At 41.9% G+C, this 25,416-nt stretch overlaps 1 protein-coding gene across 2 annotated transcripts; it reads right to left on the minus strand.

Annotated features, from left to right (window-relative positions):
• Window positions 1-702: 702 nt before the first annotated feature.
• LOC145018509 (two-pore potassium channel 1-like) lies at window positions 703-2,425 on the minus strand. 2 transcript variants are annotated; one of them, XM_078976388.1, is made up of 3 exons: window positions 2,070-2,425; window positions 1,046-1,970; window positions 703-954 (listed from the first exon to the last, which is right to left on the minus strand). In XM_078976388.1, exons 1-3 carry the CDS (start codon window positions 2,317-2,319, stop codon window positions 816-818), a joined length of 1,314 nt encoding a protein of 437 aa, XP_078832514.1. In that variant the 5' UTR covers window positions 2,320-2,425; the 3' UTR covers window positions 703-815. The 2 variants fall into 2 exon arrangements, with proteins under 2 accessions (XP_078832514.1, XP_078832515.1); XM_078976389.1 differs by having other exon boundaries at window positions 1,046-1,967; window positions 2,070-2,423.
• Between the last annotated feature and the right edge of the window lie 22,991 nt (window positions 2,426-25,416).

The following is a 25,416-nucleotide window of genomic DNA, read 5'->3' on the forward strand; positions in this document are numbered from 1 at the left end:
AGGCAAGACCATTTCAACATATGTTAATCTCATACTTGGCATGCATCATAATAATAACTAAGAATATATCCAACTACAGTTAAGAGTAAGCGTAACCTACTTGAATAACTTGGAAAACGTCGAGCATAACTTCAAAGCTTAATCTTTCTTCTCTTATCAGGACCCTTCCAAAACTTCTAACGCTTTGCTAATGATACTCGAGAACGAGAAATCAAATTACGAGGGACTGAGATCTCAAGAGGGAGAAAGAGATATTTGAGATGCTACTAGGAATGGAAGAGGCTTGAACCTCTATTTATAGGTTGATCTCCTGGTGGATGTGTTGTGCCCAGACAAGGGATGCGTCGCACCCCTGACAACCTACAATGAGTCGGTGGTTGGTAGTTAGGGTGGTTGGCTGGTGGCATTTAATGTCCTCTGGTGCTGGTTTGGAAGTTGTTATTTTCTCGTTATTTTTGGATAATCGTAACTTTCTTATATGAGTTGCGTTTTCGATGTTCTTTATATCTACGAGTTCGTATTCATGTCTACTACAACTTTCCTTTACACTACTTTGGCTAAAAAGTAATATATTTTCACTTTTATTTTTATAAACAAACTTTATATTTTATTATCTTTAAAAATGAATATGGGGTGTTACATTGATTTAGCACACTTTTTCTTTCATCCACCGTATACTTGTTCTCTCTTTGCCAACATCAATTCAATATAGTATTCGTTTGTTGTTTCTGTTATAAAACGTTCATTCACTGTTGTCGTAACATTAAGTTCAAATTATGAACTTGTGATTTCATATCCATAATGCATGTAAGAAACTAATGACCAAGATCAGAGGCAGACAACGTTCCCGTCTTGTCAAAATCGAGTGTTTCAAACTCATCCATGATAGGTGTGATGTCATCCTCACTGATCTTCCCCATTTCTTTTAGCTTATATATAACGAACTCAGATGCTCTGTATAAAATTTAAAATAGAAACACCATGTCAGAATCTTATCATCTTCAGAATGCAAGTTAAAAAACTCTGGTTATCTATATATACTTACACAACGACGCCATTACAGTCAAAGTCAGCTGCCTCAAGGTCAGAAACCGTTGTTTTTCTTTTAAGAACGCATTTGACCAACGATCGTTGCCTTCTTTCAGTATGTAACAGAGCAAAAGTAAAGAGCAACTGAGCTACATAGATAGTACCCAACAAGATCCAGAAAAGAGCAAAAACACGTCCACCTGTTGTCGAGAAGCATTTATCTATGTAACCGAGTCCAGTAAGTGTCGCAATAACACAATAGAACGCATGAATGAAGTCCAATTCCTCAACATAAATAAAGATTCCTGTCCCTGCAGCCATAAGTACCAGAAGAAACACCACCAAGATTATACACTTGTTTCTCACTTTCTTAGTTTTGATCTTTTTAAGGATTTCTGCTTCACCAATGGTTTCATTCATATGCAACGCTTTCACAAGTAATCGCTCTTGTTTTTCCACTAAAAGATCTGCTGCTTTACTTAAAACCAATCCAACAATCAAGGTGCCGGAGACAACAAAAAGACAGGCGAGAAGTATTGTGAGAGTGCTAGCGGGAACAAGGTCTCCATACCCGACTGTTGTCATCGTTACAATGGTGAAATAAAGTGCATCGAGTATGCTGTTTGTTTTCTTTCCTGAAATCTGGTGTCTGACTAGATGAAAGCAAACCATACCTGCAACTAGATATGCAAAGAAGATGATACCTATCTTCCAGTAATTCGGGTAAAAATGGTCAAAAACGGAATTGCGGCGCGGCGGAGGTGCGGAGGTGGTTTTGAAATCCGATACAAAAGAGTTGGCAAGCGGGGCACTTTTGATTCGTCGGAATCTTCTCCTTCCGAGGGAGGCTATCTGATCGTTTACATGTGGGGGACTCTTTGACTCTTTTGGTGCAGCTTTTGTTTCATCATCAGATGTCATTGCTAGAAACTTGTGTACTGCTTTAAGAGACGATTCAAAATGTCAACTTTGTAAGCAAGAAATTGTTATAGAGAACTCCAGATCTTTTAAACTTTAAATAGATTCATTGTTCGACTTACATGAACCGGAGCTAGCAGGAGAGGTGATGCCGGATTTTGGATAATTTTCCGGTGGTAGCAATGTTAACTTGCCTCTCTGGTTCCGGCGGATGTAATGTATGGCTGGTAAGTTGATAAAAGAAATGTAAAGTTTAAGGAGGCTGACCGGACTCTTTAAAGAAACAGGACGAATCCGGCGAGGGTATATTGGCCGATGAGTCAGTAAAGTTCTCCGATGATCGGATTCTTTGAAGATGAGGGAAGCTAGCATTTCCTTTATACTTGCCTTTTTGTCTGATCAATCGCATGTTTTAAGTCTCAACCACACTTTCTTTATCACAGGAGCATGAAAGACCTTTCATTGGATTGCACATCTTTAAAATAGAATATCTTGAGCAAATCATTAAATTATAATTTATAAATCTAGTTGCAAGAAGGAAAACAATCTGACCTTTAGTTGCACTCAGTGATGGACCCATGGTTTTTTACAGAAGTCAAAATATTTTTACAATTCTTTTGTCATGAGTACAATAAAATATCCTTCTTTTTTGCACTAAACTACAAAAATTAGAAAAAAAAATAAAGAGTACCCGGTATACCATCTTGGATACGATTCCCGAGCCAATCAGATTAAGCTCGGGATTTCAAGTGAAGGAGAAGATTGGAATCATCATTTAGGAAATTGGTATACCCATTATTGACCATTAGAAAAATACCTCTCATCACTACCACATCATTTTGTATTTAGTATACCATCATCATAATAATTTATTTTTTTAAATTTTAATTAAGTAATTATATACCAAAGGGCATTGGCCTAAGGGTATCAAGAGCAGATGGATAGATGCACTCAGCTAAAGGTTAAGGGTTCAAGTTCCATCGTGGATAATGGATAAAATGTGTAGATTTAAGAATAGTGTAACCAAAATACCAAACATAGATATAGGGAAAATGTTTATGTCAAAGTTGGGATTCTTGGTATTATCTCAGCGACACATCAAAAATTTGGGTGTTATTACTCGTATTTGGATGTGGGTTTTTGAGTTCCTTGTAAATGCGGTTGAACTCGGTAATTTTTGGCATCATCGCGTCATTTAGAAGAAAGTCCATCGAGATCCCAATCAACACATTAACCCATATAGTTGTGGAAGTGGTTTCAAATAGATTACCAAGATGTTTCTCTTCTTTGCATAAGGTCGCTAGATGTTTCTCTTCTTTGCATAGGGTCGCTAGACACCCAAATCCAAGCATGAGCTAACAAATTTTCTTCCTTTTTCTTCCCAAGGTTGATGGGTTTGACGTGTTAATGGTTGTGGAAATTAATACATGGTATAGAGTACGAAATTATATGTGAATATATTATGGTTTGTTTAGTAGAGAAAGAAAAAATACTGTGAAATAGTGTAACATCCGTTTCCATGTATTTTCATTTCCAGATTAAAATAAAAAATTATTGCAAAATCAGTCCTACACAGGACGTACTTGAGGCATACGCTGGGTGTAGGTCACTTAAGATGGATGCGGACTTCATCGAGTACGCATGGCGTACGTGAGGAGTACGCATGGTGTACTCATGCAGACTCTAAACCCTAAATTTTAGCGTTGAACCCCTATTTAAGGACCTTAAGTACCTTAAGGCCTCCCCATATTCAGCCTCCATTGTAACACCGGATTCCTGGTACAATGAGTTGGAGGCCCGACTCGCCAAGTAGGAGCAATTTTGGTACGGGATTTAAGTGAGGGACTTGGCGATTCGGGTCCCAGACTCGGCGAGTCCATGCTGGACGAGTAAAACCCTAACCAGGGTGTTTGCACCCTATTTAAACACTCTAACTCGGCCTCCCTTATCCCTAACACTTCCAGAGAGCTGTAGAGCGAAACCTTAGCCCCCATATTGTTCTTGCGAGTGATTTTTGGCTTGCTGAAGGAAGTTTGGAGCTTAAAAGAAGAAGGAGGAGGTTGAAGAGTGCAAGGAGGGGAAGTAGATCCGAAATCTACACTGTGAGAAGTTAAAAGTTCCTACCTTGATCACTAGTTCATTAGATCCCCTTTTTGTCCCTAATTGATGGTTTTCAAGCCCTAAAACCTCAAACCCCATGTAGTTATGCTCTATGTTCTGAAAGGACTTCAGATATGGACCTTATGGACACCTTAGAAGTGTAAAGTCTTTGTGGTTGAGGTGATTAAGGTCCCTATTGAGTGTATGACCTCATAAAGAGCTTGGAATTGCCTTTTGGAGCTCATAGGGCCATGCATGCACGTAAAGTTTGCAACTTTACGTGATAAGCATACCCTAGGAGATTAGATCTATGGTTTGGAACCGTTGCATGTCTCAGATTTGGTCTGTATGGGAAGAGGATTGAAGGACTCGGCGAGTTCTATGAAGATGGTCTTAGACTTGATGAGTTGGATGAACAACTCGGCGAGTCCTTTGAAGATTGCCTGGAACTCGGCGAGTTGTTCTCGGACTCGGGGAGTCAGATCGCGAGTTGGTCTAATCGTCCCAAGTAGTGAGTTAAGGGTGACTCAGTGAGTGGGAACAGGGACTTGATGAGTTAGTGCTGGGATAGTAGGAGAGGGACTTGGCGAGTCTGTGCCATGACTCGGCGAGTCCAGTCAACTAGAAGTTGACTTTGACTAAGGAGTTGACCTTGGACCTGGGGTAGTTCAGTCATTTGACCTAAGGGTATTTAGGAGTGACTAATCTATGTTTATGGATTTATAGCCGGAGGATTACCGGTGCAGCAGTCAAACGTCTAGCTAGCAGATTTTTAGCAGCTATTTTCGAGGTGAGTTACCTTCCAGTAGCGGTGGGTCTACGGCCACAATGCCGACCCACCAGTAGGAGTTGTATGATTAGATAATTGTCTTTGTGATATCATCTAGGTTTGCTACTACCTGATATGTTATATGCTGGCATGATATGTTATATGTGATAGTAGTAGAGTTCGGTTGTTAGGACCGAAGGGTAGGTCAGACACCCCAGATATGTCTGATAATATGTGCTGATATGTTTATATGATAGCATGACATGTTATATGTGATAGCGGTAGTAGGAGGGGAATAGTCCCTAAGTTCGGTTGTTAGGATCGAAGGGTAGTTTGGACACCCCAGATATGTCTGATAGTATGTTTATGTTATGATATATATGATAGTGGCAGTAAGGGGTGGAATAGTCCCCAAGGGTCGGTTGTTAGGACCGACGGGTAGGTCAGCACCCCAGAATGACTTGACATGGGTAGGACGACACCCCAGAATGACTTGACATGGGTAGGACGACACCCTAGAATGGCCGCATGAGTAGGTCGGCACCCCAGAATGGTCGTACCGGGTAGGTCGGGCACCCTAGAATTGCCCGACAGTATGTATGCTATATGGTTGTATGGTATGTGGTACGATGGGGGAACTCACTAAGCTTTGTGCTTACAGTTTACAGTTTTGGTTTCATGTTCCTCTTCAGCGAAGGGGAAGGAGTTGGCGCGGTAGCGGAACGTCATACACACACTCCTGTTTTCCGCATCATGAGATATTCTGAGATTTGTACTCTACATTATTATGACTTATGTTTTGGGCTTGCAGACTCGAAATATGTTTTAAGAAATGATATAGTCGAATGTTGTTTATTTACAAATGTTTTACAATGTGTTTAATTGAAAATGAAAATTTTGGACTTGAAAAAAATTGGGTCGTTACGTCCATCCTCCCCAACAAGTGTGTTGAAACCTAATCCTTGATTAGCTTGTGTGAGCCTCTTTTGTGTGTTCTTGGTGTATACTGAAGGAGTAGAAGCTTTTCCTTGAGGATTGCTATGGCTAGAGCTTGAAGATTAAGGCCTTCATCACCTTTGCAATCTTCCATAGGTATAAAACTATTACCTTTATGGTTATATGGCTTAGATTTAGACTAGCTTTGAGATTTGCATGATTTTGGTCCCATGGTTTGGTTCTTGTGAGTAAAAACTACTCTAGAGCTCAACTTTGTCACTTTATGTTGTTTTTGAGGATCTTGTGTCATAAAGATGAAGCATTTGTTGCTATTTCTCCTCATGCAAGAGTTTGAGGTTATTAAAGAGTTTTATGGACTTAGGGTTTGGTTTTGGGCTCTATTAAGCCATGCAAAAGCTTAACGTTGATGACTTTATTAGTTAAGACCTTCCCAAGATGTAGATTTGTGAGTTGGACGATTAGTCTTTAGGTATTACGAGCTTAAAAAGTGGTTTTGGGCAACAGAGGATTACACATGGCGTACTCCCAGAAGTGTTTTTGGGCCATTTTTTGGCCTTGGGCCATGTTTGGGTGGGTCTAGCTTGGAAAAGATAAAATGGACTTTTACCTTAGTGAGAGAGAATATGAAATGGACCTTTGATTATGGGTTATTACCCTAATTATTAATTAGGGTTGGTTTTGGATATGTTTAGTGTGAGGAGCCTTTGTAGTAGCAACTCGAGTGTATAATTTGTTTATCATGGGATTGAGGTGAGTATTATCACTATAATATGTGGGATGCTAGTTGTCTTTGTGATACTTGCATGGAAGACCCCAGGGGTAGCCCGTGGAATTTATATGAAAGACTATGGGGGTAGCTCATGACTCTCGTATGAAAGACCATGTGGGTAGCCCATGACACTTGGATGTTTGACCATGGGGGTATCCTATGACATTTCAAGGAAAGATCATGGATGTAGCCCATGGAGCTTGGTTGTAAGACCTTGTGGGTAGCCCATGGTATTCTAGGGATAAGACCATGAGAGTAGCCCATGAAACTTGTATGCAAGACCATGGGGGTTGGCCATGGCAATGTATGTATGGTATGTGGTATTTTGGGGAACCCACTAACCTTTGTGTTTACGATTTATGTTTAAAATGTTTTTCAGGTACTATTGGTTTGAAAGGGAAGGCCCTGACATCATCGCATCGCATCCAACAGTGTTCAACATTTTATGATTTTAGGACTGTACTCTGATAACTATTTTTCGACATTGTCATACTTTGATGGTTGAAATTAATGATTGATGGTTTTGTTTGACTTAAAAATAATAAATTTTACTTAGTATTTTTGGGTCTTACAAGTTGGTATCACAACCTGAGTTTGAGGGATTTGAGCACACTCTCGGGTGTGTTTAAACTCAAATTAAGGAATTGGTAAAATGAAAAAGGTTTTCCAAATTTTTTTTTATGAAAGAAGGAGTGTGATGTATACAGTTGGCTAGGCTCAAGTATTTCCTAAAATACCCATACATATTTATTTTTTCCAGTATGTGTATATGTAAATAATATTCTAGATTAAGGCTAAGGATCTGCTCAGAATCGCATGATAGGATGCTAGGAGAGATGCCTTTGTATGCCTGTAGTATGAGCCTTTAGAACTGCATGTTAGTATGGATTTCAGATGATATGATAGAGCATCCTGATTAGGCAGTACACTGGTTAGAACTCAACGCTCGAATGCTGCCTACTTTTTGCTTTTAGCGACCTCCACTAGTATTAATTAACTATCAAGCAAATATGTTAGGTTACATGATTAGATAATTTTAGAAGGTTAGGTTTAACTCAATGACATAGATCTTGTGTGAGTCCAACTGTTGTAGTGTTAGACCTTGCAATTGAAGAATTATTTAGTTTCTATTGCATGTAATTATATTTGTGAGGTAGTTAGTGGGAGTTTCCTCTACAGCTGATGACAGAGAGTGGTGTGAAGGGAATCCTAGGAGAATCTAGGAAGTAAGTTAGCTTGGCAGATGTGTTGTTTAGCAGAAAGGGCGAATGATTAGTAGTAAGGGAGTCAGTTAGGGGAATCAGGATGGATCTTGAGGAAATTATGGATAGGTGTGGAAGGTAGTATTGGGCCCGTACTACTAAAAGCACATGATCTATACTCGAGACAAGGGAAGCCATGAAGATACTAAGGAACTCGCTAGTGTTTTCTGATGAATGTGTTGTTTATTTTTAGTATGGTGGTCACTTGAGGTTGCTCAAGTTCTAGTGAGGGATCAGGTCCAGGTTCTGGAGTCAGACCCTTAGACGAGCAAATGCGAGAGTTCATTTCATCGGAGATCACTTGCGATATTTTGGAGTAGACTACTATTATATTTGGTACGATCAATGAGGGCATTATGGAGTTTCCAGATGAGCGTCTAGGCATATTTTGTACTGAGATAGTGACTATGGTGGGTTTATTGTTGGGTTTAGTTCAAAAAATAGTTTCCAAAAACTCAAAATAATAGCAATGGAAGTCTTGTAAATTTTGAACTTAATAACAAATTACAACCCAATAAGGATCTTCTTGCAAGAAATGGAAATCTAAAAACCACAACCATAGAAGAAGGAAGTAACATCAACCTCTAAAGAACTTTGGCTCCTTTAGTGGAGGCTTGGATGTTAAAGAAGATGGATGAACTTTGAGACACCAACAATTGATCAACTTGAAGAGAATGCTAGCTCTTTTGTTAACTCTTAATCTTAGAAATATCCAAGTATTTGATCCAATAGAGCATGAAAACAAGTAACTTAAGATGCTCTTAATGCACGAAAGAAAGAAGCTTGAGAGAGAGCCTTTTGCCCTTATGCATCTACGGTTTTCATCTAGTATGAAGACTAAAGATGAAAGCCTCACTTAAAGCATGAAGCATATTTAATAACTAAGAGATATAAGCTCCATTTCTCTAGCTCATTATCATGTCTCAAGCGTGCTTCCTTAGGGCATGTCGTTTTGATTAATTAAATCAAAAGTCCATCTCTCCCTAGCCAAGGACAAGCCACCATTTTGGGCACAAAAAAAGAAACAAGTTTTGGTTAATTTTATAATATCAATTCATAAAATATAAACCTTAACATTTAGGTAAAAGACAAAAAACCTTTCTAGTCCAAAATGTTGTACATGACTTGACTAATTCATACCATATGAATTTTAATGTTACTTGTATTTGAAAATAATCATTTCCCTAAAATAAATATTTTCCCAACTTATTTTAAGAGTTTATGAATAATTATTAAAATCAATTTCTAATAAATAATCAATTGTATCAAGTTGTTGTTAGTGTGACCCTTAGTATCATATGTTAATTAGCAATATTATTATAATATCACTCTTGAACATATTAGATCTTTTGAATCTCCCAGTTGCGCAAGTGTCACACCCCCGAATCGGGACGACGGAAACGTCCGGGGGCGGGTGACTTCATCTTGTAATATCATAACAATTGAATATGAATGAAACATAGCGATCACAATGATACATTAAGGATACCAACATGAATTGTTTACAACATTAAATTTGTTCGTGGAAATGTTGGATTAGTGTCTAAGTCCATAACTATATTTGGTATGTACTTGACCCGGTTATACCATGGTCCTTTCGGGTTGCCTTCGCCAAAACATTTTGAGTGGATGAATAATAGAGAAAGAGGTTATTATGATTTATTAATATATTATAAAAGAGAAATCATATTTATTTAATTAATACTGGTCAAGAATTAATTAAGAATTAATTTTGTGAAAAAAGAGATTAATTAAACTTTGGGGATTGGTTTTAATTATTGGATAGTTGCAAAGTAGGTTGAGAAACCCTAGGGATAGGGTGGACGAAATCCTTATGGATAGCCCATAAGATTTCATCCAAGGTAGGGATCCAGAAGATTCTTATGGGTTGCTTGGTCTCTAAGTAAGCGGATAAAGACTCTGACTGAAACCCTAATCTCACACCTATATAAAGGACCCATATGCTTCATATTTCGGCTACCACTTAACCCTAAGAGTTCTAGGAGCTGATATTTAGCTTTCCTCTCTCTCTCTCTCTCTCTCTCTCTCTCTCTCTTGCATTCTCCAATTGCTTTTAGTGTTTGTAATCTATTAGAGGCACAACATTTGATGTGCTAAAGCTCTCAAAGGCTCAAGATCTTCAAGCAACAATCAAAGGGAATGTTCTAACTAGTTTAGTACATATGATTTTGATTTTTGTGATATGCTAGATTAGGGTTTTGTAAGTCTTGGACAATTACGCATGTACAATTACAAAAACTAAATCCAAGCATTAGGGTTTGCATGAATACCATACGAATGTTGTTTTGCTCAAAACTCATCAGTGGTATCAGAGCCAAGGATGTTTATTCTAATGTATTTGATGCAAAGTTTATTATAAGAAGTCTCGTACCTCTAATGGCTCACACTCAAATCTTAGAAATTGGAGGTTAAAGAGGATAGAGAAGAAGAAGGCAGAATTTCGATCTAAGACTCTTAGAATGAGATGATTTTCAAAAAAACCCTTAGGGGTTTATATAGGTGTTAAGAAGGTTGTATCTAAGGCAGGTTCCTTTTAAATAACCCTTACCCCATTGCTTCCTCCCTAAGGCATTCCAAGTTTCCTTATAGCCCAAGAATACCTCTAGAAACTCTCTAGAATCCGTCCCATGTATGAAAGGTTCTAGAATTGGCCAATACTCAACTTTTAAACATTATCACATTTAGTTCTTTTACTTTTAATTAATCCAATAAATTCCAATTAATTTCTTATTAATTTTTAATTAAACAATAATATTTATAATTAATATATTATTCTTATAATATATTAATAAATTATTTATTCTGATTTCTAATTATTTATTAATTATATAATAAATTAATAAATCACTCTTTCTCTCCAAAAAGCATTCTAGTCAATTACCATGTTTGAGAACAACCCAAAAGGACTCTGCTAACAATTCAAGATTATACTAATTTAGTTATAGGCATAAACACCTAACCCAACTCTTATATCCCTTCCATGTAAGAGTTATGATTTTTAATGGAATGTTAAGTTATGATTTTAGTTTTGTGGACCATTTCTATCCACGGAAAGTCATAAAGGTGGAAACTTTATGACTTAAAACGATGTTTTGGGTCTAGATCTGAGTTTGGATGAAAAGTCTTTAAGGAATAAAAACTTAATGAGAAGAAATGGATACAGATAGAGGACGTTATGCATAACAAGAGGTACGTTGTGCGTACTGGGCTAGAGCCATGTGGGTTGGAAGAGTCGTGACTACGTACAACGTAGTGACTAAGTACACGAGGCGTACTCAGTCTGCTTTGACTTCCCTTGACTTTTTGACTTTCTGACTTTGAACGATGACTAGGATTTTGAAAAAATGTAATCTAGGGGTATTTTTGGTATTTTGAGTAGTAGCTTGAGTTTGGGTCACTATTAGTGTATAGGTGACCAGTAGAGTCAAGAGTTGGAGTAGTGATCTGTTCATCAACATTTCAGGCTGTGAGGTGAGTTTCCTCACTATACTTGTAGATCGATGGCACTAATGTCGACCCAGTAGATTATGTATCTTGGTTTAGGATGTTTCTACGTTGTAGTGTTCTATTTAGATCTACATGTTTATCTAATTATTGTTATATATCTATATGTTGCATATGTCGACATAATGCATTTGGGTTGAGGCAATCCTGCTCTGTGCGGTAGCCAACAGACCCGAGAGCAAGCCACACATAAGTTATAGGTCGAAACGGAAATCCAGACTTATGTTATGGGCTCAGGAGCAATCCAGACATGATCTGTGGGCCAGAAAGGCAAGCCAGACTTATTTTGTGGGCTCAGAGTAATCCAATCTAATGGTTGTGGACCCAGTATGCATTTTGTTATATTTTTGTGTGGTGGTATTTTAGGAAACTCACTAAGCTGTGGCTTATGGTTTAAGTGTTATGTTTCAGGTACTTTTGATGATCAGGGCAAGGCAAAGACGTGATCGTACACATCCTTCGGAGACATGTTTTGGAAATTTTATGATGCTTTGATTCTGGGATATTTATATTTGATACTAGGTTTTTTACTTGAGTTTTGTTTAGACACCATGATTTTACCATAATCAAATATGAAAAGTTTTATTGTGAGTTTTGGAATGTTACAAGTTGGTATTAGAGCCCTGGTTTGAGCGAATTAGATAAGCATTCGTGTCAAACTAAGGATCTATAAATCAAAGGTAACCAAAGAAGGATGAGATGTGTACAATTAGTCGGAGCAAGAAAGTATACCCTAAGACTCCCACACTATTATTTGCTTATAATGATTATGATAGAACTACATGCTAGTTGTAGGTTAAGGATCCTCAGGAATTGCATGATAGAATTGTCCAATGTGTGATGCATGATAGCTTAGGAGAACCTCTTGTATGATAGATGGAATTGACATCATTATTGTAGTTGCTTTGTGTGTGCATCTTAGTTGTACATAACTAAGAATAGCCTAAGAATGTTTGGTTTAGTCTTATTTCCTATTCCTAATATGGTTGTGGGCTTAAGGAAGAATCAAGTATTCGAATGTCGATGGAATCCAGTGTTATGTATGATTAGCATGCACGAGTGGCTGCAGAGTTGGTGGAAGTTTCATGTAACATCCGGACTCCCAGGTATATTTTTTTTAGGTCTATTGAGCAATTCGAAGAGTTAGTGCTTCAATTAGTCGAGTAGAGCTGTTTTTGGCCACGTAGGTTTAGTAACCTACTCGACGAGTCAGAGAGTTGACTCGCCGAGTAGACGTTGTGAGGTGAAACCCTAAATCCCCGGGTTTGGGGCCTATTTAAGGAAACTTATAGCCTCATTTGCGGCTCACCAGCTGCTCATCTTCACTAAGAGAAACCCTAATCGGCCACTGAGATAAGAGGGAGTGTTTTAGCTAACATTGAGTGTTTTTGGTGCATCTTTTGAAGAGAATGGAAGGATTCATGTAACGACCCAATTTCCATGTCCAAAAATTTCGTTTTTAAAACATTACTTTAGAAAAAGTTAATAATAAAAACATTGTTTGATCAAACTACATCACAACATAAACCATGTTCAAAAGTCAAGTCATACAACCACTCGAAACATCAGAGTATAATTCCTAGAGAAATCTAATAAATGCGGAAACCAGTGTGTGTGCATGATGTGCCGTTACCGTGCCAGCTCCTTCCCCTTCGATGAAGAGGTACCTGAAACCAAAACTGTAAACTGTAAGCACAAAGCTTAATGAGTTCCCCCATTGTACCACAAACCATATAATCACATAACATACATAAATTGTCAGGCATATCTGGGTGCCCGACCTACCCCTTCGGTCCTCTCGATCGGATACTGCCTAGCATATCTGGGTGTTGGTCTCCCCTTCGGTCCTCTCGACTGGGTACCAGGGACTATTTCACCCCCTACTACTACCACATAACACATATACTACATAGTCTATCTAGCATGGCTGGGCATGACTGCCCCTTCGGCCCTATCGACCGGTAACCTGGGGACTATCTCCCCTACTATCACTCGTCGAGTCCGCTCCATGCAAGAGTCATAAATGTGATTTTGCTCGAATCCAGTCCATGCCATTCGTAGATCTGGGCTCCTAGAGCATGAATAACACGTAAAGTTTCCAACTTTACGTGTAAATATCCATCTATGGGGTTTTTAGGGTTCAAAATGCACCAAAAGAGTAGATCTAAGGTTTATATGCAATATGGGTTCATAAAGGTAGTAGATCTAAGCTCCTGGAGCTCAACCATGCTTAGATCTAGAGGCCAATCAACTTATTTCGAAATATGATGCACATACAAGCTTGGAAATGAGTCATGAAGGACTTTAATGGGGCCATAAGCATGGAGACAAGGGGGAAAACAAGCCATACCTTAGAGATCACTCTGAAATAGCTCACAAGTGCTGGAGCTCCTCTTCTTCTTCTTGATCTCCTTCCCTACTCACTCCAATCTTCAAGAGGACACACCAAATGGCTTCAAATCCACAAAACAAGGCTTAGAACGAGGTATATGGCTCTTAGGGTGAATGGGGGCTGGCTTGGGGGCGGAAAGGGGGATTAAATAGGGTGCAAACCCCTGAAACTTAGGGTTTCATCCAACAGCGGTGACTCGCCGAGTCTAGGATATGGACTCGCCGAGTCACCAACTTAAACGTGTCCTGGGTCCCATCCCTACTCGGCGAGTCGGACCTATGACTCGACGAGTCCAAGGCTTAAAATGGAAAATACTCAATTAAGATTTACATACTAGGAACCAGGTGCTACAAATCTCCCCCACTTATTTTAGACTTTGTCCTCGAAGTCTGCTACTCGATCCTGGAACAGCTCAGGGTAATGCTCCATCATTTCATCCACCGGCTCCCAAGTCCACTCCGAACCCTTGCGGTGCTGCCATTGCACCTTCACTAACTCCACCCTTTTGTTTCTCAAATCTTTCGACTTCCTGTCGAGGATTACGACTGGGCGCTCAATGTAATTCAGGCTGTCGTCAACCTGAATATCCTCCAACGGCACTACTGCTGAATCATCCACTAAGCACTTCCGCAGCTGAGAGACATGGAAAGTGTTGTGGATCTGGCTAAGCTTGACCGACAGATCCAATCTATACGCCACCTTGCCCACCCGGGCTACAACCCTGAACGGTCCAATAAATCTTGGGCCCAACTTGCCCCGCTTCCTGAATCGAATGACGCCTTTCCAAGGCGACACCTTCAGGAGAGCCATATCCCCGACTTGGAACTCGAAGTCGGATCGACGCTTGTCGGCGTAACTTTTCTGCCGACTCTGATCAGTCTGAAGCCTGCTCCAAACCTGCTGGATCCTCTCGGTCATCTAGAGCACCACCTCGGTGCTCCCCATGACCCTCTGGCCAACTTCACCCCAGCATATCGGGGTCCTGCACCTCCGTCTGTACAACATCTCGAATGGGGGATGGTCAATACTCGCGTGGTAGATGTTGTTGTATGAGAACTCAGCCAAGGGAAGATAGGTATCCCAACTACCACCGAAATCTAACACGCATGCCCGCAACATATCCTCCAAATTCTGGATGGTCCGCTCGCTCTGACCATCCGTCTGCGAGTGAAAGGCGGTGCTAAAATGCAAACAAGTTCCCAACTCATCATGAAATTTCTTCCAAAATCTGGAAGTGAATCGCACATCTCGGTCTGATATTATTGACACTGGCACCCCGTGTCGCGCTACTATCTCATTGATGTAGATATCGGCCAACTTTTAGGCCGAGATGCTCTCCGTGATCGGAATAAAATGGGCGCTCTTGGTCAATCGATCCACGATGACCCAAATCGAATCTACTCCATGCGCAGTCCTGGGAAGCTTTGTGATAAAATCCATCGTGATGTCTTCCCATTTCCACAACGGGATTTCCAACGGCTGCATCTTCCCATGCGGTCTCTGATGTTCGGCCTTGACCTTCCTGCAGGTCAAGCACCGCTCGACGTACCATGCCACATTCCGCTTCATGCAGGGCCACCAATAATTTGGACGAAGATCCCTATACATCTTCATCGCCCCGGGATGAATAGAGAATCGGGACTTGTGCGCCTCCTCCATCAAGATCTGGTGCATGCCTCTGTGATACGACACCCACACCCTGCGGTGTAGTGTCAATAGTCCTCGACTATCATAATCGAAGGAGGAAACCTGACCCACCACACGCTCGCTCTTCCGATGTTCCTCCTTGATAGCCTCATGTTGAGCCTCCCGAATATGCTCCAACAGGGGAGTCACCACAGTCATCCTCATGAAAATATCCCTGATCGGCGCCGCCTTGCGGCTAAGCGCATCGGCCACCATGTTGGCCTTTCCCGGGTGGTAAAGGATCTCACAATCATAATCCTTCACCACGTCCAACCACCGATGCTGCCTCATGTTCAGATTCGGCTGATCCATGAAGTACCTCAAACTCTTGTGGTCCGTGTAAATGGTACACCGAACCCCGTAGAGGTAATGCCGCCAAATCTTGAGGGCGAAAACCACCGCACCCAACCCTGAAATGGACGCGTCTCAATAAACCACAAAATCCTCTACGCCTTCCGGCAGGGCTAAGATTGGCGCCTCGCACAATCTCTGTCTCAGTGTCTCAAATGCAGTCTGCTGCTCGGGTCCCCACCGAAAGACCACGGCTTTCTTCGTCAACCATGTTAGGGGTACAACTATCTTGGAGAAATCCTGAATGAACCTCCGATAATAGCCTGCCAATCCTAGGAAACTCCGAATCTCAGATGGAGACTTCGGAACCTCCCATCTCATCACGGCCTCGACCTTGGTCGGATCGACCAGAATCCCGTTCTGGTTGACAAGGTGTCCGAGAAATTGCACCTCGCGCAACCAAAACTCACACTTGGAGAACTTGGCATACAAGCTCTCCCTCCTCAGGGTCTCCAATACCTCTCTCAGATGCTCTTCATGCTCCTCCTGCGTCTTGGAATAAACCAAGATGTCATCGATAAAGATTATCACAGACCGATCCAACATCGGTCTGCATACGCGGTTCATGAGGTCTATGAACACGGCAGGAGCATTGGTGAGCCCAAACGGCATCACCACGAACTCATAGTGGCCATAGCGCGTCCGAAACGCGGTCTTCTGCGTATCCTCCTCCCTGACCCTCATCTGATGATAACCCAAACGCAAATCAATCTTGGAGAACCAAGATGCTCCCTGAAGCTGATCAAAGAGATCATCAATCCTCGGGAGTGGGTAACGGTTCTTCACCGTTACCTTATTCAACTCCCGATAATCTATACACATCCGGTGCGACCCATCCTTCTTCTTCACAAACAGAATCGGGGCTCCCCAGGGTGAACTGCTCGGTCTAATGAATCCCTTGTCTAGCAGCTCTTGCAGCTGCGTAGACAACTCCTACATCTCGGGAGGAGCCAGCCGATATGGTCCTTGGCTATCCGAGCCGCACCAGGAACGAGGTCAATCCTGAACTCCACCTGTCGCTTCGGAGGTATCCCAGGAAGCTCCTCTGGGAAAACATCTGCGAAATCTCGCACCATCGGAACCTTGCTCATGGTCGCATCACCCGCCTCCCGGGTATCCATCACATACGCGACATATCCCGCGCATCCCTGCTGAAGGTAACGTCTAGCCCTCGCTGTTGAACATACAGCGGGTCCGCGCTGTGGCCTCTCGCCATGAATCACTAACTCTCCCCCACCTGGGGTCCTGACTCGCACTAGCTGCTGTGCGCAATCTATCACCGCCCCCATTAGGGCTCAACTAGTCCATGCCTATGATCACCTTGTTCCCACGCAACGGAATGGGAACCAAATCCACCAAGTAACGCTCCTCGAACAAATGCAATACGCAGTCCCGAAATACCATCGATGCTCGCACCGATCGATCATCAGCGATCTCTACTTCCAGAGGGCAATCCAGCATGCCCGAAGACTCAGGAAACTTCTTGCTAAGCGCAAGGGACACAAACGATCGGGATGCACCCGAGTCGAACAACACCTGAACTGGGATACCGCTCACATGGAACGATCCTAACACATATACATATACCTGACACATATCAATATCATAAAATCATATAAATAAACGAGAGAGAAAGAATCATACCCGTCACCACATCCGGTGTTGCGCGTGCCTCCTCGGTGGTCAGCTGGAATGCTCGGCTCCTCACCACTGGAGCCTCTGCCTTGCCCTGCCGGCCATCTGTGATCCGCAGGGTCGCTGGAGCTGGCGCCTTTACCGGCGCTGAACCTGTCAACTGGGGGCAATTGGCCTTCTTGTGGCCCCTCTGGTTGCAGTGGAAACACAGCAACTCCGATGTCAGAATAACTGCTGCCGGAGCAGTGCAATCCCTGCTAAAGTGCCCAAACTTGCCGCACTTGTAGCAGCCTGATGATCCCAACCTGCACGCCCCCTCGTGCGTCTTGCCGCATTTCCTGCAGCGACCCCGTCCCTGTTGGCCTTTCGGCCCTACATCTGATCCCTTGGGCTTCTTCCCCGAAGCCCCTCCTGGTTGTCCCTCCTCCGCTTTCCGTTTTTGGATGTGCTCCAAATCTATCTCCCTCTCCCTTGCCCTGGCAATCATGGAGTCCAAGGTGGGGCAAGCTGAAAAACTAACATGCTCTCGGATGTCAGCCCGAAGCATATCATGATAACGGGTCCTCCTCATATACTCATCACCTGCATACTGGGGCACCAACAAAGCCCTCTCCCGGAACTTGGCGGTGATTTCCGCAGTCTCAGTCGTCTGCCTCATATCCAAAAACTCCCTGGCCAGCTGCTGAAGCTCGATAGCCGGCGCAAACTCTGCCCTGAACCTGGTCACAAAGTCTGACCAGGTTATAGCCTCAATAGCTAAGGCTCCCAAAGAGTCACCCACTGACTCCCACCAATCTCGAACTCGATCTCGTAAACACCCTGCTGCATAACTCACCTTCGACCCCTCAGGGCAGAAGCTATTCAACTATGCAGACTCGATGTCTGCAATCCATCACCTGGCAACAATGGGGTCCTTCACCCCATGGAAATCCGGCGCACCGCTGCCCCTGAAGTCCTTAAAGGATAGCGTGTGAGATCCGACTGGCCAGATGCCATGTCGCTCCTGAATGCCTTGAGGCGATCCTTCATCAACTCGATGATCCCTTCCTTGATCGACCCGAAGATGATGGGGGTCGACTCAAGGATACCTCTGGTGATCTATGACGCGATGAACTCGCGTAGCCTCTCATCTACTGGCTCGGAACCTGATCTCGAACCCGATCCCTCTCCTAAACTGCCAACTGTTGGTCTCGGGCCTAGTACCACCATTCTGAAATACAAAGAAATAACAATTGTTAGCGACACTGATACCCCTGGAGGGATCCCACCCACTACTAGTTCCCTAGTCTTATCTTAGCCTTCCTCGGTTCGGGTACGGATCCTCTGCTTACAGTAGTACGGGCCAATACTACCTTCCATATCTATCCGTACCTTCCCCAAGGACCGCCTCAACTCGACCAGGTCCCTTCCCCTACTGCTGATCACTGCTACTCGTTATCCTAGGCTTACCCTAGGAAACCTCTAACTCCACCCAACCCAGTCCTCAACTGCTGAAGGCTTCTTGGTGATGCCAATTAACTATTACCTGAATACAATCACATGTGCTGAGACTCGGATAATCCTTCGAGTAAGGGACTCATCTCTACAACGGTTAAGACTCAAACGAGAGCTACGCAATAGAGTCAAATCCAACACTCTGAGATTATACAACCCTGATCACATATGACTTTAGCGTATTCACCTAACAGTTAACTCTCATCACTTCAAAGCCCACATAGCACAAAGCAAACAACATTTGGATATAAGGAAACAATCTCAAGCAACTCTATCCTCGTAGAGAGCACTAAACTAGCATACAATGCTAAACTCGTACTATCAGGAATAACCTAAACAGGCTACCCTACTGCTGTCTACTCAGCTCTAGCATGCAGCTCTTTCATATACTGAAGCACGTAAAGCAGGCACATAAGGCATCACTCCTAGATCCTTAGTCCTATTCTAGCATGCTGTTCTACAGAAACTGATAAACATAAATAAACTTGTATGGGTACATTGGGGAATACTTACTTAGCTTGGCCGGTCGCGTACATCACACACATTGTTCTTTCTTAAAACCCCTTTACTTAACCCTTTTAGAAAACATTTTCTCTTTCCAAAATCTTTTAATCCCTCGATTTGAGTTCAAACACCCCCGAAGGTGTGTCCGAATCCCTCAAACCATGGCTCTGATACCAACTTGTAACGACCCAATTTCCACGTCCAAAAAATTCGTTTTTAAAACATTACTTTAGAACACGTTAATAATAAAAACATTGTTTGATCAAACTACATCACAACATAAACCATGTTCAAAAGTCAAGTCATACAACCACTCGAAACATCAGAGTATAATTTCTAGAGAAATCTAATAAATGCGGAAACCAGTGTGTGTACATGATGTGTCACTACCGTGCCACCTCCTTCCCCTTCGATGAAGAGGTACCTGAAACCAAAACTGTAAACTATAAGCACAAAGCTTAGTGAGTTCCCCCATTGTACCACAAACCATACAATTACATAACATACATAAATTGTCAGGCATATCTAGGTGCCCAACCTACCCCTTCGGTCCTCTCGACCGGATACTGCCTAGCATATCTGGGTGCTGGCCCCCCTTCGGTCCTCTCGATCGGGTACCAGGGACTATTTCACCCCTACTACTACCACATAACACATATACCACATAGTCTATCTAGCATGGCTGCGCATGACTGCCCCTTCGGCCCTATCGACCGGTAACCTGGGGACTATCTCCCCTACTATCACTAGCACATAGCATCATAACATACAAACACATAAACATAAAACAGGTAGTAGCAACCCTAGATGAATATCATAGAGACAATCATCTAATCATACATCTCCTACTGGTGGGCCGGTATTGTGGCCTTAGACACACCGTTACTGGAAGGTAACTCACCTCGTAGCTGTTGATATGTGTGGGAATAGTCTGACTGCTGCTGCTGTTGCTCCGGAAATCCTCAAGCTGTAATTCCCACTAAACACTTAGTCAAAAACTGCTAACCGACCATTGGGTAAAATGACCATTTTACCCCTGATCATGCCCTAAGTCAAAGTCAGAGTCAACTTCCAGTTGACCCGACTCGCCGAGTTGGACCGCCAACTCGCCGAGTCCATGTCCCAACGACTGACCTGAATTCTGTTTCTACTCGTCGAGTTAGGCGTCGACTCGATGAGTTCTCCTTCCAAACTGATGTTCAAGTCCTTCATCCTACTCGCCGAGTTATATGAACAACTCACCGAGTTCATCTTCATCTGACGAACAAGTTATACTATGACTCACCGAGTTGTATGAACAACTCGCCGAGTCTGATCTTGATCTAAGGAGATTTCCTTGAACTCGCCGAGTCTGGCCATCGACTCGTCGAGTTCCATTATGGGTGAGTTTTGGCTTCCAACTCACCGAGTCCACCCTGGACTCACTACACAACTCGACACAGCAAAAAGGGGACAATCTCAGAGACTCGTGACTAGACTCGCCGAGTCAGATGAGCGACTCGCTGAGTCCGCTCCATGCAAGAGCCATAAATGCGATTTTGCTCGAATCCAGTCCATGCCATTCGTAGATCTGGGCTCCTAGAGCATGAATAACACGTAAAGTTTCCAACTTTACGTGTAAATATCCATCTATGGGGTTTTTAGGGTTCAAAATGCACCAAAAGAGTAGATCTAAGGTTTATATGCAATATGGGTTCATAAAGGTAGTAGATCTGAGCTCCTGGAGCTCAACCATGCTTAGATCTAGAGGCCAATCAACTTATTTCTAAATATGATGCACATACAAGCTTGGAAATGAGTCATGAAGGACTTTAATGGGGCCATAAGCATGGAGATAAGGGGGAAAACGAGCCATACCTTAGAGATCACTCTGAAATAGCTCACACGTGCTTGACCTCCTCTTCTTCTTCTTGATCTTCTTCCCTACTCACTCCAATCTTCAAGAGGACACACCAAATGGCTTCAAATCCACAAAACAAGGCTTAGAACGAGGTATATGGCTCTTAGGGTGAATGGGGGATGGCTTGGGGGCGGAAAGGGGGATTAAATAGGGTGCAAACCCCTGAAACTTAGGGTTTCATCCAACAGTGGTGACTCGCCGAGTCTAGGATATGGACTCGCCGAGTCACCAACTTAATCGTGTCCCGGGTCCCGTCCCTACTCGGCGAGTCGGACCTATGACTCGACTAGTCCAAGGCTTAAAATGGAAAATACTCAATTAAGATTTACATACCAGGAACCAGGTGCTACAATTCAAGCCAAGAAATGAGAAGAGACTGTTAGATTTGTTTCTATTTTTCCCAAGAGCTTCTATGAAAGGTAAAAAGTCGACACCTTTCTCATTTTGTTAGGTAGATCTCATGTTTGTGGAGTTTAGGGCTTTTTCCATCTAATATTGGGACTTTGAGTGAATTGGGTTCATTTAGAATTTTAGACTTCAAATATGGACCTTGTGAGGTCCCAAGAGTCCAAAGGTCCCTGCTTTATTCAACCATAATATAGATTTTGAGTGGAAAACCCTTAATAGAGCATGTTCTTTGCATTTCAAGCCCTAAGTGCCATGCATGGACGTAAAGCTTGTGGGTTTACGTGATAATGAGCCTTGGGAAGTTAGATCTAAAATTTGGAAAGGTTTTCTGCCTCGAAATCATCTGAATGAAATATAAGTTTGAATGGACTCGCCGAGTCGATGAGTCGAATCAACGAGTCGGTTAGGGTTTGCACGATGAGCTTGATCATAATATAGCTTGGCGAGTTGGGGGTCAACTTGACGAGCTAAGCTGGACCTTCATAAGACTTCTGAGGAAACGAGTGGACTTGACGAGTCACATGGATGCACTTGGGGAGTCGGGTCAAACGTGGAATGTTGACTCGAGTTTGACTTCTGTTGACTTTAGGGTTTGGTTAACATGAGTAATGGAGACCATGGAGGGATAAAATGGTCTTTTACCCATTCCAAAAGTTAGAGATAGAGAGAGAGTGTGTGTGTGACCTTTAGTATATTTTGAGTATGAATAGAGTGTTAATTAGAGATAACTATCATATGTGTTAGGCGGAGGCTAGTTCGAGATTTTCGTGTACGAGATTGTTACTTGCTAGCTTACGAGGTGAGTCTTCTCACTATACTTTCCTAGAGTGGTATTCTGAGTTGTATGAACGGAGGGTCTTATGTGTTTATATTGAGTATTGTGATATCCTGCATTATGTTTATATGATTTATGCTGTGTATTATTTTGAGCTTACTGAGTTAGGACCGGAGGGTCCACCCGAGTTGTAGGATCAGAGGGTCCCACTGAGACACATTAACCAGAGGGTCTTACCGAATATAGCCTTGAGTGGCTAATGAGTTGTGTGTGGTATTTTAGGGAACTCATTAAGCTCAGTTCTTACCGTGTCATGTGTTATGTGTATCAGGTACTTCTCAAGATCGCGGGAAGGCATCGGCTTGATTGTACACACATCTGAGTTGGAGATATGTTTTTGGAGGATCCTGGATTTGTGATAAACAATTTTTGAAATGTTTTGTTAAATTGATACTTGTTTTTTGTTAGAAAATGTGACATGTGTTTTATTGTGTTTTAAAATGAAAATTTTGGTTTGAAAATTTATGGTGTTACATTTCATGAGTGGGTATGATTGTAGCAGGCCAACTTGAGGGATGATTAGCCAATCTCTCGAGAGTAAGTATAGGATGTATGTGTATCCTAGTTGTTGGGTTGTTTTTGATGATCCATTGAGACAAATACGAGTGAGTGTGGAAGGTAGTATGGGCATGTACTACTTAAAGCACAAGATCCGTACGCGTAGTAAGGAAGTCACGAGCCCCGAGGGTGTAGTCTGTCCGTAATGATTGAAATAATATGAATTATGGTATTTCTGATATATTTTTGGTTCATTTTCAATATGTTGTTCCCGAGAGGATCTAGTTCATGAGCTAGTGGCCTGGAGAAGCTAGGATTGTCTGATGATGACATTCGCGAGTTGATCGCTATTGATTTGGTTGATACTGTCTGGGGTGTCATCCCCGAGGATTTTGGGTATATCAAGACCGCGATGATTAAGTTGTTTGATGAGCGGTATGCCGTCGTGGCTGAGGCTATTGTTGTTAAATCAACTGTAGTTGTTGTTGATGTGGGGGTTCAGGGGAGAGGATCATTTCAGTATCATGACTTCAGCAACAAAAAGCCCATAGAGTTTGACAGGGTCAAAGGACCCAATCATGGCCATAAGATGGATTTCTGATATGGAGGGCTGTTTCTTCACATATTCCCATCCAGAGGACTGGAAGGTCAGGTGTGCCCTGAACCTTCTTCGACTAGGCGGTGAAACTTGGTAACCGGTTTCCACACTCCTAAGTAGAGGACTGTTGTTACCTAGGAGCAATTCTCGAAGATGTTCCGCACGAGGTATGTTCTCGTGGTAGAGAGGGATAGATTGGCTCAAGAGTACTTGGATCTGAGCCAGATAATGGATAGTGACGGAGATAACCAAGATGTTTACTGAGAGGGCTCTTTTTTTTCCTAAGTTTGCTGCTACGGAGCAGGCTCAGATGATGCGATACTTGAGCATTCTCAAGACTGTCATCGACAGTTTGTGTCTACCCAGCCATATAGTACCCTCTCCGAGCTTCATGATGTCGATTGGAGACGAGAGATTGAGATTGATACACAGACGAGGGAGCATAGGCAGGCTCACGTTCAGTCGCAGCTTGCAGCGAAGCGATTTAAGCCCACTGATTCACGGTCTGGGGGCCAGAGGGGTCGTACTTATGGCAAGGGTGGAAAGGTTCATAAGGATGTTTTTCGGTTATCTTCTGGTTGCTACAAATGTGGCAACGAGGGTTATATTGCTAGGGATTGTCGTCAGCAGGCCCCAGTACCGAGCACCAAGATTTGCTATCATTGTGATTTGGTTGGCCATGTGATGTCCAATTGACCCTTGCTCGCTACGAGACCGGTGCAGACTCCAATCCCGACTATTCTGCGTATCAAGGATTGATTTGGTTCCTGGCGCAGCCCCGATTGCTAAGGCATCCTATCGCTTAACATTGCCTGAGATTGATTTGGTTCCTAGCGTGGCCCCGATTGCGCGGCCCCGTTGGACTAGCAGTTTATCAGACTGAGATGTGTATGGGTCCCTTCTATTGTTCTAATTATTAAAATATTAAAATAGACATTAAAAAATGTAAAATAAAAATAAAATGATATAATAATCATTTTAATTTTCGAATTGACTATTTCCAGATAGAAACATAGACAAAATAACTACGATGCCAAAAGGACCACGAAGTAAAAAATAAATAATTTTAAAAAAATCGAGGTTTGGATTAAAACCCCAAAAAAATAATACATATACCATTTTTATAGTTTTGTCCTCTATTTTTTGTGAAGCAGTGATAGAACCAATTCTCTTTGTGAAGCAGTGATAGAACTAATTCTTGCTATTCTTTTTTTTCCTCTCAATAAGCTTAATATTTTCTTTTCTCACAATATCTGTATAAAAAAAAATGAAGAATTGAATGGTTGGAAATGAAACATTTTAAATATTTACCAAACAAAAGAAATGGAATACTTTCCATTTTCTACCTTCAATTCCTTGTAGTTTTTATTTTGGTTTTAGTTACTAAGAATTATAAGGCAAACAAACAACTAGCTTTAATCTTTAATGTTAATTATTTTTGAATTTCAATACTAATTCGTTTTGAACATCTACAGATCTTGAATTATAACATTACAACAAGCTTTATTGTTAATTATTTTTGAATTTCAAAACTAATTCGTTTTGAACATCTACAAATCTTGGATTATAACATTACGATCAAAAAATTTGGGCCATTCCAATTAATACCATGTTTTCAGACAAATCATGATTGTACTTTAAACAAGCACATAATATTTAGCTGGACACTTTTAAACAATTCTTATTCAAATTATTATATAAAAGCCAAAAAAGGAAATGTTTAAACAATTCACAAAAAGCCACAAATGTGTAGAAAAAAACTTTTACACTGGACTGGGCAAAAAAT

This window comes from Lactuca saligna, chromosome 9 (genome assembly GCF_052625555.1).
Source record: "Lactuca saligna cultivar CGN05327 chromosome 9, ASM5262555v1, whole genome shotgun sequence".
NCBI classification, from domain to species: Eukaryota; Viridiplantae; Streptophyta; class Magnoliopsida; order Asterales; family Asteraceae; genus Lactuca; species Lactuca saligna.

Coding starts and splice junctions, on each gene's coding strand:
- LOC145018509 (XM_078976388.1), bottom strand. CDS start 2,319: ATGCTAGCTTCCCTCATCTTCAAAGAATCCGATCATCGGAGAACTTTA. Junction 1,971..2,069: donor TCCTGCTAGCTCCGGTTCAT/GTAAGTCGAACA, acceptor CGTCTCTTAAAG/CAGTACACAAGTTTCTAGCA. Junction 955..1,045: donor GACTGTAATGGCGTCGTTGT/GTAAGTATATAT, acceptor AATTTTATACAG/AGCATCTGAGTTCGTTATAT.